The sequence below is a fragment of the Octopus bimaculoides genome, chromosome 15 (genome assembly GCF_046866305.1).
Source record: "Octopus bimaculoides isolate indiv1 chromosome 15, ASM4686630v1, whole genome shotgun sequence".
Taxonomy (NCBI): domain Eukaryota; kingdom Metazoa; phylum Mollusca; class Cephalopoda; order Octopoda; family Octopodidae; genus Octopus; species Octopus bimaculoides.
In genome coordinates, this window is record NC_142942.1 from 37,438,385 (window position 1) to 37,452,865 (window position 14,481).

At 36.1% G+C, this 14,481-nt stretch overlaps 1 protein-coding gene across 7 annotated transcripts in view; it reads right to left on the bottom strand.

Annotated features, from left to right (window-relative positions):
* LOC106880268 (oxysterol-binding protein-related protein 11) overlaps nt 1-14,481 on the bottom strand; it is a 177,224-nt gene that overhangs the window by 46,194 nt on the left and 116,549 nt on the right. For all 7 annotated transcript variants that reach the window (XM_089363742.1, XM_052973273.2, XM_089363744.1 and 4 more), the window contains 2 exons: nt 9,976-10,133; nt 6,484-6,598 (listed from right to left, as the gene is read on the bottom strand). In XM_089363742.1, coding sequence (XP_089219868.1) covers nt 6,484-6,598; nt 9,976-10,133 — 273 coding nt within the window. The remainder of the gene's footprint in view (nt 1-6,483; nt 6,599-9,975; nt 10,134-14,481) is intronic.

The following is a 14,481-nucleotide window of genomic DNA, read 5'->3' on the forward strand; positions in this document are numbered from 1 at the left end:
AGGAGTGCTTTTACCTGGCACGAACCCAAACTGCATCTCATCTAAATTGATTCGCTCCCTAATTAGTTGGGCTATGACCCTCTCTGTAACTTTCATAACCTGATCTAACAGCTTGATGCCTCTGTAATTATTTGTATCTAAAGCGTCCCCTTTACCTTTGTAGCAGTTGACTATGATGCTGCTACACCAGTCATTGGGTATGACTCCTTCGTGTATCACCTGGTTCGTAATACGGGTGACTAGGCTATAGCCAACACTGCCAGATATTTTGAGCATCTCTGCAGTGATTCCTGATGGGCCGGGGGCTTTCCCGGTCTTCATACTCTTAATTGCTTTATCTACCCTGGTACTATCAACTCGGATAGCTGGTCCCTCTATTGGGTCGACATACGGCAGGCTCTCTTTCTCCCATTCATTCTCTTTATTAAGCAATCTATCGTAGTGGCATCTCCAGACCTCTTTCTTTGCATCCTCATTTAATGCAAGCGTACCATCATCCATGCGAACACATTTCTCTCCTACAACATCACTATTCTCTCTCCTACACTGTCTTGCAACACGAAATACCTCGACTAACAATAATTTTTATTACATAGGAACAAGGCCAGGCATACTAGCCTTAATTAATCTTTCAAACATAGGCACATAACTTGAAATTAAGAGGAGTTAGTCAACATCATCAACCCCAATATTGTCTGGCAGTTCATTTTCCTAAACCTGAAAGGTAAAAGGCAAAATTGACCTTGGTGGGATCTGAACTCAAAACACACAGAGCCAGAACAAATACTGCAAGGTATTTTGTCCACTGCATTAATGAGTTTGTTTATCCACTCTCCTTACTAGCCATAATAAATAGCAACACTTACAAGTTCAAAGAAACAGCACTAATAAACTTAGCTACAGGAAAATACCCATGATGAAAATGTAAAATCGTTATCTTTATTCTTGTGTTACTACAGTGCTTTCTAACAATAACCTTAAAATAGTTGTCATGCAGCAGTGTCATTGAAAAGGTTAGCTAATTAGTCACAGCAGAACTAGTTAAAGACAACAAAAGAATAATATAATGGAAAATACACAACTGGCACAAGGCCAGAAATATGTAGAGACAGTCAACTGAATTGATGCCAGTACATGCAAACATGAATGTCATTTTATTGATCCAAGGAAGATGAAAGGCAATGTCAGTTCCAGCAGTATTTAAACACAAAGTAGTTAAATATTAAAAGATGTTCAGCCTGGTGTGTTAGTATTTCTGCTACTTCACTGCCTTCAGCGAAATTTATTGTAAACAAAGGCAATGGAAACAATAAGTTACACCTGTTTACAGTGCAGTAATTTACTTAATGTTCCACTCCAATAATGAAGTAAATATTATTACATCTACTTCAACATGGTTGAGGAAAAAAAAGTAGAGCAATGTACTAGGCTTCTCATAGCATAAAAGGCCCTTAGCAAACTTTCAAACTCCATCTTTAACAATAACATTCAACATTGTAAATCTACAACTAATAAACAACCAATAAAACAATATTTGTAAAATTCATTCTTCCTAATTTATTTTCAAATGATTTATATGTAAAGAACTTTTAGATGTTGATTTTTTTTAACTTAGAAGGTTTTACTAATTACATAACATGAAATTAATATTTGTTTTCCGATTATAAATTTGAATATCTGCAAATGAATCGCTACAACTTGTAATTTTACAGCTAGACTTACTAACATCATCATCCTCCTTTAATGTCCGTTTTCCAATGCTGGCATGGGTTGGACAGTTTGACCAGAGTTGGAAAGCAGGGAAGCTGCAATAGGTTCCAGTCTGATTTTGCCTCATTTCTATAGCTGCACACCCTTCCTAACGCCAACCACCTTACAGTGTGTGTTGGATGCTTTTGATGTGGCACCAGTTGAAATCACTTTTGACTGCTACCTAAGATGTGTGTGTGTGTGTGTTTGTGTGTGTGTGTGTGTGTGTGTGTGTGTGCAAGTGGCATCAGTACCAGCCCAAATATCTGGACCTAATGTTAGTTTTTAAAGGGTTAGCAACTAATTAAAGTTGAAGAATTTTCTGTTATTGGGTGGGGGCACCCCTTGTCATTTGTATGCAGTTTTGGCAAATGTTTTATAAATGAAGCTGTCGGAAAAAACTATCAAAAATTGTGAAGCTTCATCATCGTCATTTAACATCCGTTTTTCATACTGGCATGGCCTGGACGGTTTGACAGGATCTGGTGAGTTGCAAAGTTACATTGAGCTCCAATGTCAGATATGGCAAAATTTCTGTGATTGGATGCCCATCCTGACACCAACCACTCTACAGTGTGTGCTAAGTGCTTTTTATGGTATCACTGGTATTAGTGAGGTAACCAAGTAACTTGCAAGACAGAAAAAGAACAGGAAGAAGAGAAAAGGAGGAGAAAGACAAAAAAGCCTTTGCCTTTAAGTATCAACTTTGAGAGATTTAATAGTGCTTTGGCCCTATATAGGAAGATCATCATACTCCAGGAAAAAACATTTTTGAGGTCTCTCTTCATAAAGGCAATGAGGTGTTTACAGTGGATGTTCTGGCACCTTTGTGCTGAGGTTAAGAAGGTGTGATAACTGATATCAGCTGCACAGAAGTGTGTGGTGGTGTTACAAGAGTTAATAAGAAGGTAATTGAAGTATGAAAGGGAAAATGTGTGTGAAACATAACCAAAACATTGTAAGTCAAAGGAACAGGCTGGAAAGTACAGTTCCAATGCAAACGAAACAAATGTAACTCTTACATAAGCAACACAGCTAGAAGGTTCTTAACATGGTTAACATAAGCAAGATGCTTTCATCCAAGTTCTCTATAGTGTAAGATCACTAGTGTGCGGCATAAAAGATGAAATCTCTTGTAGATTTGGTACAACAGAAGTTTTACTTGTGGTCAATGAAAAGAGAGAGAGAGAGAGAGAGGGAGAGAGAGAGAGGGAGAGAGAGAGAGAGACAAGATGTTGAAGTGCTTATTTATGAACCTTGGTCATTATCCTGTACCTTCTATATTAATGGTTTTGAACCTACGCAATAAACAAAGTTCTAAAATGCATTAAACCAATGTTCTCATTTGTTTGACTGACTATCAAGATATATAAAAACGAGATCTACACCTTAAAAGATCCCATTAGTAGAAGTAATCAATTCCAGTAATTAATATTGAACTGACCACGGTGAAGGTGAAACACTCCCCTATTTAATTTGACAGGCCACAACATCTGGAAAACTATTTGCTCAATCTCCTAGAACCAGCAGCCTGATTTCCCTCAAACCACCCAATCTTGAAAATATAAGGATACATTGACTGGATAATGTAGCGTTGGTCATGGCTGGAATGCCTGTCATCATAGAGCTGCTTTATGATCAAGGTGACCTGGGCCTAAACAACAGCAGCAATTCAATGATTTCTTATCATGGTACAAATCCACCAATTTCTTGACTCAGTATTGACTGACAGTATTCTCTTTTATCAATTCAATAAGAATAAAAGATAAAATCAGCTGTGTTAGGATTTGAACTCAAAACAAACACATCTAAATACTTAAAAGAATTCAATGCAAAACCAATTTGTTAAGATGAAAAGTTGTGATTCCTTCATATAATTGGTGCTAATTATATCTTTAGTGAAGCAATGAAAATCAATGTCAATTCAGATATTAATGCAGATATGAACTTACAGTTATTTTCAAGATAATAGAGTTGATAACTTAAATCTAGTCCAGCTCTAATTCTGCACTATTAATCCCACTCTGATAACTTTAATAGGTGCAAGAGGAATTATATAAGAAGTACAGAGCATAAAGCTGATTCATTCAATTGCAGTATTTAGATGATACATGAGATATCAGGAGGCAAAGTTTGTCCATATTATAACTAATGCAGTTGGTTACTCAGTTTGGCTATCTGTAAGTGAGGGAAACCAGGTGTTGGGCCAGAGTGATTACAATAGAGTGAGCCTGTTAAACACACCCAAGGATCAGATGACATGTTATACCTAGAACAGTTTCCCCCAACTTTTCTTTGCACCACAGACTGGTTTCATGCAAGACAATTTACCACACTGAGCGATCATGCTCATAACAACAAAGTGCATAATATATAATTTAATTATTACATATGTAATACATATATAGTACATATATAATACATATACAATGCTTGAAAAAAAATCAACCTTGTCTTCCACCAACATTACCATGCAGTCAATGCCACTGACACTTCTATGCAAGAATTAGTCTACATAAACATCAACAGCATAACCATAAAGGAAGTGTTCAGTAAAGAAGAAACTAAATTCTTGGATATGAGATAAAGCTAACACTGATGATAATGCAAAACCATTCTGCAGACTACAACAGTCTATAAAATAGACAATGAAGTTTAAAATTTATTCTTTATGTGGTCCAGTACCAAATGATCCATGGCCCATTACTGGCTGGCTTGTGACCCGGTGGTTGGGTACCCCTGGCATAGAGAATATAAACAAGGGTTTTAAAGTTGTCCTGACAACAATGATTATAATGATTATTATTTTAAATTGGGTTTATGTCCCAAATATAAAGTGAAATGTGGTGACACTCAAGACAAACAAAATCATTGTAATTGTGTATCTTTAAAGTAGAGTCAGCTTGATCAACACTAGTATATTACTGGTATCTGTTTACTTTTAATACTTTTCAGATAAATAAACAGAAGCACAACTAAATTTGATCACAAAATTCAGAGTATAATCAGATCAACCTTAATCCTTTTACGGTAGAAATCACTTATATCCACTCAAAGTTTCATTACTCTTAAATGCAGAAAGCAGTTTTACATACCAGTCTATTTTTGGTTGAGGAATGTCATGCAATGATTCTCTGTTGGGATATTCTGATACTATTTTATTTGTTTCAGGCATTTGACTGTGGCCATGTTGGAGCAGAGCCTTGAAGGATTTTTGTCAAACAAATCGACTCCAGGACTTTCTTTTTTAAAGCTTAGTACTTATTCTATCAGTGTCATTTGCCAAACCACTAAATTACAGGGACATAAACACACCAACACCAGTAGTTGTCAAGTGGTAATGGAGTAACAAATACAGACACACACACACAGATATATATATATATATATGACAGGCTTTTTTCAGTTTCCATCTACCAAATCCACTCACAGGGTTTTGGTTGGCCTGAGCTACAGTAGAAGACACTTGCCTGAAGTGTCACGCAGTGGGACTGAATCCAGAACCATGTGGTTGGGAAGTAAGCTTCTTATCACATAGCCACACCCATGCCCATGTCAAGTTTATTGAGGCATGGTATGTGCTAGTCATTATAAATACTGTCAGTCAGTGTCAGTGAGTGAAGACAATATGAAGTAGATGGTCATAGATAGTCATGGTCTTATTTGTCTAACTATACAGCTATACTGGAGTGGGCATTATAACAGTCTGACAGAGGATTACAACAATTTTTTTGGTAGATATTTAACATTGTTACTGAAATGACCGTGAAAAGGAATTTTGCAATTAAAGGGTTATGAACAGAGCTCTAAATGTAAGAGAAATTAACCTTAAATGTAAATATATGCACAGTTTTTGTAAAGTAGCCATGCTGACATGATGGTTTGACAGGAGCTGGCCAGCAGGAGAGCTTCCCAGGCTCCAAATGTCTGTTTTGGCATGGTCTCTATGGTTGGATGGCCTTCCTAATGTCAACCACTTTAAAGAGTGTTCTGAGTACTTTTTACATGGCACTGATGCTTCTACATGGCATCGGCACAGGTGCCTCCACGTGGCACTGGCACAAGTGTCCATGCGTGGAACTGGCACGAGTGCTCCTATGTGGCACTGGCATGAGTACTTTTACATGACACTGGCATGAGTGTTCACACATGGCACTAGCACTAGTATTCACACATGGCATTGGCATGAGTGCTCTGTGGAACTGATATGAGTGCTTTTACCTGGCACCAGTACAATCGTTATCATCATCATCATCATCATCATTTAAACATGCACTTTTCCATGCTCACATGGATTGGACAAAATTTGTTGAGGCAAATCTTTCTATGGCTGGGTGCCTGTCCTGTTGCCAACCTCCACCTGTTTCCAAGTAAAGTAATATTTCCACACAACCAGACATGATTTTGCAGAAGATTGGAAAGTGACACTTGCATACAACTATCACAAAATGATAACAATCAGTATAGGCACAAGGCTTGAAATTTTGGTAGGAAGGGAGTAGTTGACTGCGTCAACCCCAATGCTCAACTGTTATTTTATCAATCCCAAAAGAATGAAAGGCAAAGTTGATCTCAGCAGCATTTGAACTCAACATGTAAAGACAGACAAAATGCTGCTAAGCATTTTGCTCAGCATGTTAATGATTCTGCTAGCTCACTAATAATGATAAAAATAACAAAAAATAGGACAAAATTTCTTTTACAAAATAAATAAAAAACAAAAAGATGACTAACTGTAATTTTTTCTCCTAAGTTGCTGGAATATTCCGCTGCTTGAAAAAGATACTCCTTAACATCTTTGAAAGGATCCACAGAAGGTGATTGAGTAACTGGGATTTTGTATTGCGATCTGAAATGAAAGAAACCAATTTAGTTTGGTATAAATGACCAGTTTTTTGTTTTTTTTAATAAATAAATGTATTTTTACATCCAGGATGCAAGGATGGTATCTACAGCTTAAGATTTATCACAAAATATTACTATCTTTTATATTAAATTTTGATAGAAATCATATAAAATATTACTATATTTTATATTAAAGTCTGATTGAAATTATATTTAAAAATATCTTTTTTTTTCATTTCAGTGTTTCGTTCTTGACATCAGTTCTTGGGAAACAAAAACACTAAGGAATGAGAATTTCAAATCCTTACTGAATATGCTTTCTATCATTAACTACTCACTGAGAGTAGAGTTTATTATTTACAAATTTAGGTAGAGTTACATATCTCACCTAGGATAAAATATTAGGTTGTCAGACAAATCAGTTTCTTTCCAATATTTGATTTAACACAAAAAAGATATTTCTATCCTAGTATCATATGGTGATATGTAGCTCTATTCTTACTCTACTATTGGTTTTGATATCTGAATCAATTTTACATCTTTCCAGGCATATGGCAATATTGTGACAAATTGCCAAATGGGGGAAAAAAAAATTTCAGTGCTCCAGCATGACCACAGCCCAATGACTAAAACTAGTAAAGAAAAACAACCAGCTTTTCTTCATTTTCAATCCAAGTTCCAAGGCTGTCAAAGTAACTTGAAACGTTTGTGCTGAATACGAAAGTGCTGTTACTGAAAGAACTGCACAGAGGTGATTTTCACGCTTCAAGAAAAAGAAATTTGGCTTCACGGACTCTCTACATTTCAGCCAACTTAAGTTCATTAAAGATTGACTGAATGAGCTTATCCATGATATCTGAGCTAATCCACTAAGGGATTGGCCAAACAGATAGGATGCTCTCATGATATTGCTGCCAGTTTTCTCCTTCAACACTATGCTATTCATGGACGTAAACAGAAATTTCTTTACTGCACCATAACTGGCGATGAAAAATGTTGTTTTACATCAGAATGAAGCAGAGGACAAAATGGCTGAGTCCTGAGAAGCAAAGCCAGAGCTGCATCTACACAAGACATTGCTCTGTGCTTGATGGGACTGGGAAGAGCTAATCCACTAAGAAATATTTGAAAACAACCACACAGCCAATGCAGAGTACATGTTGATGATCCAACTCAAATCTTGAAGACCAATTTTACACTTCTTTATCTTACCATAACATGACTCAAGCCAGTTTGAAATTATCAATACACTGAATGAAATATTAACTCTTTGGAATTTAAATCATTCATTTTCAGCCTAATATTCTACCCTTTTTATGTTCAAACAGACCAGGTCTGACCTCACACATCTATCCTACAAACTTATTCAAAATAAACAACCACATCATTGAAATCTTGAAGCTACAAGATAATATATGATTAATTCAAAACAATGTGAATAAAAAGACATTACATTCGACAGAATGCTAAAGGTTTAAGTTAGATTGACATTCCTTAAGCAAAGTAATATATTCTTGCAGATTAAGACACAGGGAAAACTTTCCCCAGTTAAATAGCAATTTCAGTAAGGTTCTTAATTAAAAAGTTAAAAAAAACATTAAACATCTTTTTTTGAGAAAGAAAAAAAAAAAACCGAATTTTCTTTAGAATGGCCATAAATTTATATTCTATGAGGTCTTTTGTTGTTATCTCTAGACAATGCCCTTAATTCTACTTGTTATAATTTACTTAAATAATAGACTTTTCTGCATGAAGTTACCTGAAAAATAACAAGAGAAGACCGGCTACATACAAAACGAGATTGCCTGTATACACTACAGATGCAGTGACAGCACCAGCCAGGTCACAGAGGTTGTAAAGTTCCTCAAGATACTTGAAATCAACAGATACCCAGCATCCATCACAAACATGCTACATGGACACAAGCCAAAAAAATGTGGCAAGAGGAATCTCTCTAGGACCTGCTTCCTGAGGATTACTCACTTTTAATGAGAAGATCACCTCTGCCATCCATAAGGCCACTCACAGGTAAAGCCTCAACATCCTATCAGCCCATTTGGGACTGTCCTTATGTAGACACCTGTCAACAAGGAGGTCACGCGTAGAACAGCAGCCCTGCACACTAGTAAACTGTCCTATCCAAAACACAAACAAGTGTTGCGAATATACATTGTGTACCAGATACAGTATTCCAAATACAGTGACTATTACATCTGTAGTATGGTCTGACCATTCCACATATGACTAAAGGAACATCTTACTACAAATGCATCTTCCTTCCACAAACATTTAATCAAAAGCAGCAACATCACTAGAGAGACAGATTGGCCACAGAGAGGAATACAGGAAATCTCCATATCAAGGAATCCTTACTGATTCACTGACTTAACCTGAAAATTTATAGTCGATTGGAGTTGGGCCTGTGGCACCTATAAATATATTACAAACTGACCCCTACATCACTGCAACCACAACTAGCATCTTCACCTCTATGACGGTAATCAGCACTGTTGCCTATCGGCACCTTATTTGTCACTACCACAGCTTCCACTGCAATGAGAAATGTTGTTGTTGACAGCTACTACCTTGTCAATGACTATTACAAGAACATGCACCACCAATGCCATCACCAACTATACCAATGTAGACACCATCACTGACTACTATCACAACATTTACTGTTATTACAACCACCAACTACTACCACAGCACTCACCACCATCAACAACTGCCTTCACCACCACCACTGTCCCCAGTGTGACCTCTATGGCATGGCACCACTGTCCTCAGTGTGACCTTTAGGACACAGCACCATTAACACCATCACTTGAGAAGCTACTACTACTAGCACAAGCACAAGACTAAAACAAGGTCACTGCCCATCCAGCTATCCAAGACGACATGATCTACATAGACACACTTTTCTTTGACTGTATCCCTCTGAAGATAGACCTTTGCACCCGAAATACAAAAGTTTTAAAAAAAATCTGCATAGTTAGAAGTTTTCTTCATTTTTCATTTATTATTCTAGAAGAGAAGACATTAATACTCCAGAAACATAAGTAATACACTGACCCCATGAAGCCTTGAAGACAAGCAGAAGATTTAATGTGCTAGTTATGGTTTAGACAATCTTCAGATTTGGATTTTGCATGAATTAGAACATTTTGTAATGGAATGCCTTCTTCCTCCAAGCACCTACAGCCAAATGACTGAGTTAAGTGAAATAATGTACCTTTACATTACATTGACTGAGTTTACATTTACACTGACTGAGTTAAGTGAAATAATGTACCTTACCTACATAAACAGCACAAAGTTTACTGCCCATATAAAAATCATAAAGCAGTAATGAAGCTCTTCATAAATATACATACTTACCTCATTGTTACAATGGTGGGTAAAGACTCCGTTGAATTGGCAAGTCGTCTGTTGTTAGCATTTAGATCACTTGGTGGCTTTCTTGATGAAGCAGAGCAATCGCTGTTTGAAGCAGACAAAACTCCATCTGTATGTCTTGTTGGAACCGGCGGAGGGTTCTGTGAAGAATGACAGCAAAGGCATCCACATAACATACATGAATAAGTAAATTAACACTGATCCAAGAACAATGACACTTATTTTAGGGGACAGAATTGTTTTATAGCACTGAACTACAGGTGACAACAATGGCTTCCTTTATAAATTTCCCAGCATTCATAGCTTAAGATAAACAAATTCAGAAATCTGATCGAGTAACATGCTTTACATCATTCCATACAGCGTTGATTATAAGCACTTTAAATAAAATATTAAGTCAATAATAATACTAAGACAAATTATTCTACAAACTCACATCTAAACATATTCATCAAAGCATAAACAATTCATTCATGTACACACACACAGGGAAGCATTATTTGAGAAAAAGAGATTAACATAAGGATACTTTCAGTCGGATTAGTGTAATCTGAGATTAGTAAAAAAGAGAAAAACAAAAAAAAACTGAAATGCACTGATTTAAACAGTCAATCAAAAGAATGAAGAAAACTAAACTTCAGGACAATAATTCAAAAACTAATCAGAAGAATCCAAAAATATTAGAAGTCAACCCTGCACTAGTTTCTATCATTCTTGATCAACTCAAAATTATGACATTATTTACATTTGACGGATAATTGTCCTCATCTTGTTTGTTAACACGTTTCGGCTGATATACCCTCCAGCCTTCATCAGGTGTCTTGGGGAAATTATTATTATTATTATTATTATTATTCAGGTCACTGCCCGGAATTGAACTCGGAATTTTGGGGTTAGTAGCCCGTGCTCTTAACCACTACGTCAAAAGGCCGTGGGCAATTATGGAGTTAATTTTAGGGCTTATAAATCTCATATTCTCCTATCCTTCCTTAATACCGGTTCCCATACGCTATTCATATCTGCACTCAGTCTGCTTAGGAGGTTGTTGTGTCCTAGCATATGTGCTGCTTCTTTTAGTTTTCGTATTTTCTAGTGGTGTTCTCTGTCTATTATTTTAACTTCATCCCACAGGGGGAGGTGGTCTCCATTTTTCCATACATGATCAGCTATACCCGATTTATCAATATCTCCCTGTGTCACAGCTTTGCGATGTTCCTCTACCCTTATTTTGAGGAGGCGACATGTTTTGCCTTTGTATAACCTACCATAGCTGCATGGGATGGAGTACACGCAGTGTTTGGTCATATTCTCTTCTATTGGCGGTTTTACTTGAAGGAGATATTTGCAAAGTGTTGTATTACTCTTGAATATTGTCCTGATGTCATATGGGCCGCATATCTTTTGTATCTTTTCGGAGAGGCCTTTCACTTAGGGTAGACAGACTGTGGACAGTTTATTGGCCTCATCCTCTCTCTTCTTCATAATTGGAGTGGATAGCATACTTTTGGGGTAGTTGTTGCTTAACGGATCGTTATTGAGCTTGATCATTTCTTTGTGATGTGTATCACAATCGCTACTTATATTCTTTGCGTGATGTTTTAGGCACTGAGCAATCCCTCTCTTTACACTGTATGGATGGTGGGAGTTGAAGTTGAGGTATCATCCAGTGAAGGTCGGCTTGCGGTATACAGATGTCCTGAATCCATACTTGGTGCGTGTTATTAATACGTCCAGGAATGCTAGCTGATTGTCTTTTTCCTTTTCCATTGTGAACTGTATGGATGGCTTTACTGAGTTCACATGATCTAACAGCACTTGGACATCTTCCTGGTGGGGCCAGAGTCTAAAGGTGTCATTAACATATCACAGCCATAGGGTTGGTTTCAGTGGTGTTAATCCTAAAGCCAAATTCTCAAAGTATTCCATGTATATATTGGCTCTTCTTGTCAATATATATTAGTGTCCATACTGAAGTAGGTAGTTTCTACACAGAAGGTCAACATTTTCATCAAGTTTTTTATTGGTATATATCAAGTTTCTTACTGGTATATGTCTAATGTAAATAATGTACATTATTCCTCATCTCTTAAATATAGAACTGTAATATCAAAATTATTAGTAGTAACAAAAGTACTTAGATGAACTGTATTGTATTTACAAATTGTTTCTGGATTAACAGAGTTTGATAACTTGTTGACTTCCTGTTAACCATGATTTACATTGATTGCCTTTCAAGATAAATCACCAACACACACAGACACATATAAATATATACACTGATTGTTATCAACTGACTGACTAATAGAACATTTGTCTTCATAACAGAGAATATATAAATATATATATATATATATATATATATATATATATATATATATATATATATATATATATATATATATATGCATCCCACACTCATTTTTTTAAAAATTGACCCTTTAAACATTATTCTCTGCATGTAAAGGAATTCAACACTTTAGTTGACATTTGTTTTGAAGGAACATTTTTCTATATACTACTTCAAGGTCAAGAAAAAAAGAATTTGCTGATTAATCTCTTTATTATCAGATCAAAATTAACTGAATGTCATGGAAGATACATCTAATAAAAACAAAAAAAAAAATGCTTCAATGTGAATATGAACTTAAAGCAACAGTAGACTTGAGCAAATATCAAAAGGGAAATTCAAGTTTCCCTCCTGCACTAATTGGATGGATATAAATGGAACAATGTTGTTATTGCTTAGGTAGATGTAATCAGATCTTCTCAAATAGATCTTCCCAACTACATGGTTTGGGGTTCAGTCTCACAATATAACACCTTGGACAAGTGTCTTCTACTATAGCCTCAGCCAAACAAATTCTTGTAAGTGGATTTGATAGACAGAAACTGAAAGAAGCCTGTTGTGTGTGTGTGTGTGTGTGTGTGTGTGTGTGTCCCCTCCATCACCACTTGACAACCACTGTAGGTTTGTTTACATCCCATAACTTAGCAGCTGGAAAAAGGGACAAACAGAATCAGTACCAAGCTTAAAAAACTCTTCAAGGCAGTGCCCCAGCATGACCGCAGTCTAATGACATTTTTGCTGTAACTTCATCTTACCATTAGACAGGCTTGGTTAGTTCTGATGGAATAGTCTCTGGAGTGACAGTAGTCATTTGAACTCATTGAAAATACAAAACAAGTTACAGCAAATGTATCAGCTTGCTTGGTTAGTATTGCAAAATGCTCTTAAGGAAGTTCTATAATTCTTGTCAACATTTTCTTTTTCATTTATCTTTGAAACACCAACAGGTGAGCAGTGTGAGAAAAGCCATTTAGCAATATGACATTGGCTCTCCATGAACACACATGACTGTACAAATTTATAAAGCCTCCCCAGCTAGTACAAAGGAAAAGGTGAATGTAAAAACAAAATCAATTTATTGTACTTTTTTATAGTAACAGCTATTGATTTGTTTTATACCAGACCATATGTATACAGACCTGTATATAATTTAGGTTTAATGCAGTGTATGTGTACGTGCAAATAGTAAATATTAGAATTCCTTTTATACAATGGTTGTAGGAGAATACTAGCCTGCTGAGCACAAGCAGAATTTCAAACATCATTATAAAACTTCCTCCTGTAACCCTCAATATGACATCACTCAATTTGCCACTGTATACCTGGATCATTAATGTACTGCTTCAAATTTTCAGTTGAATGAATTTTTCACTGTAAACAAATATATGTGCCAAAATTATTCAGTTTAGATTTGTCAGATTCACTTCCTACTCATAATATATATTATGATCAAATGGATGGTACATAATATTATGCAAGCTTGGCCTACCAGGAATCCTACACCCTAAATCACACCCCCATTATGAAAAAAAATAAAAGATGTTGAATAATGTGGCTTTGGGTTCACTGGGCCTTACACAAAATTAATGGCCACAAGTGGAATGCCATTGATCAAAAGGCTTCTGAAGAAGCTGACAAGGAATTAAATAACAGAAAGACACTAAACAAAAGATACTAACTTGAATGGTCCTAGTTGAACAAATCAATTCCAGCACTTATCTTTTAATATTGGTACTTAGTGTATCAGGTTCTTTTGCCAACTGCTAAGCTATGGGGACACAAACAAACTGACACCACTTGTCAGGCAGTGGAAGGAGAGACAGACACAGAATAAATGTGTGTGTGAGTGTGTGTATTTAAAAAATTTAATAAAAACACAACAGACGGAAAATTTTACAAAAACAAACAGAAAATTCATGGCTAATTCCTCATCAGTCAACATCCAAAAGATTGTTATAATTTCACGCCTTTAACACTGATATATGTATATACACACAAAATTTTCCATCTACCTAACTCACTCACAAGGCATTGGTCAGCCCAGGGATATAATAGAAAACTCTTGCCTGAGGTGCAGTGCAGTGGGACTGAACCTGAAATCACACAGCCATGCCTAAACCTAAGTTTCTTAAAGAATTTAT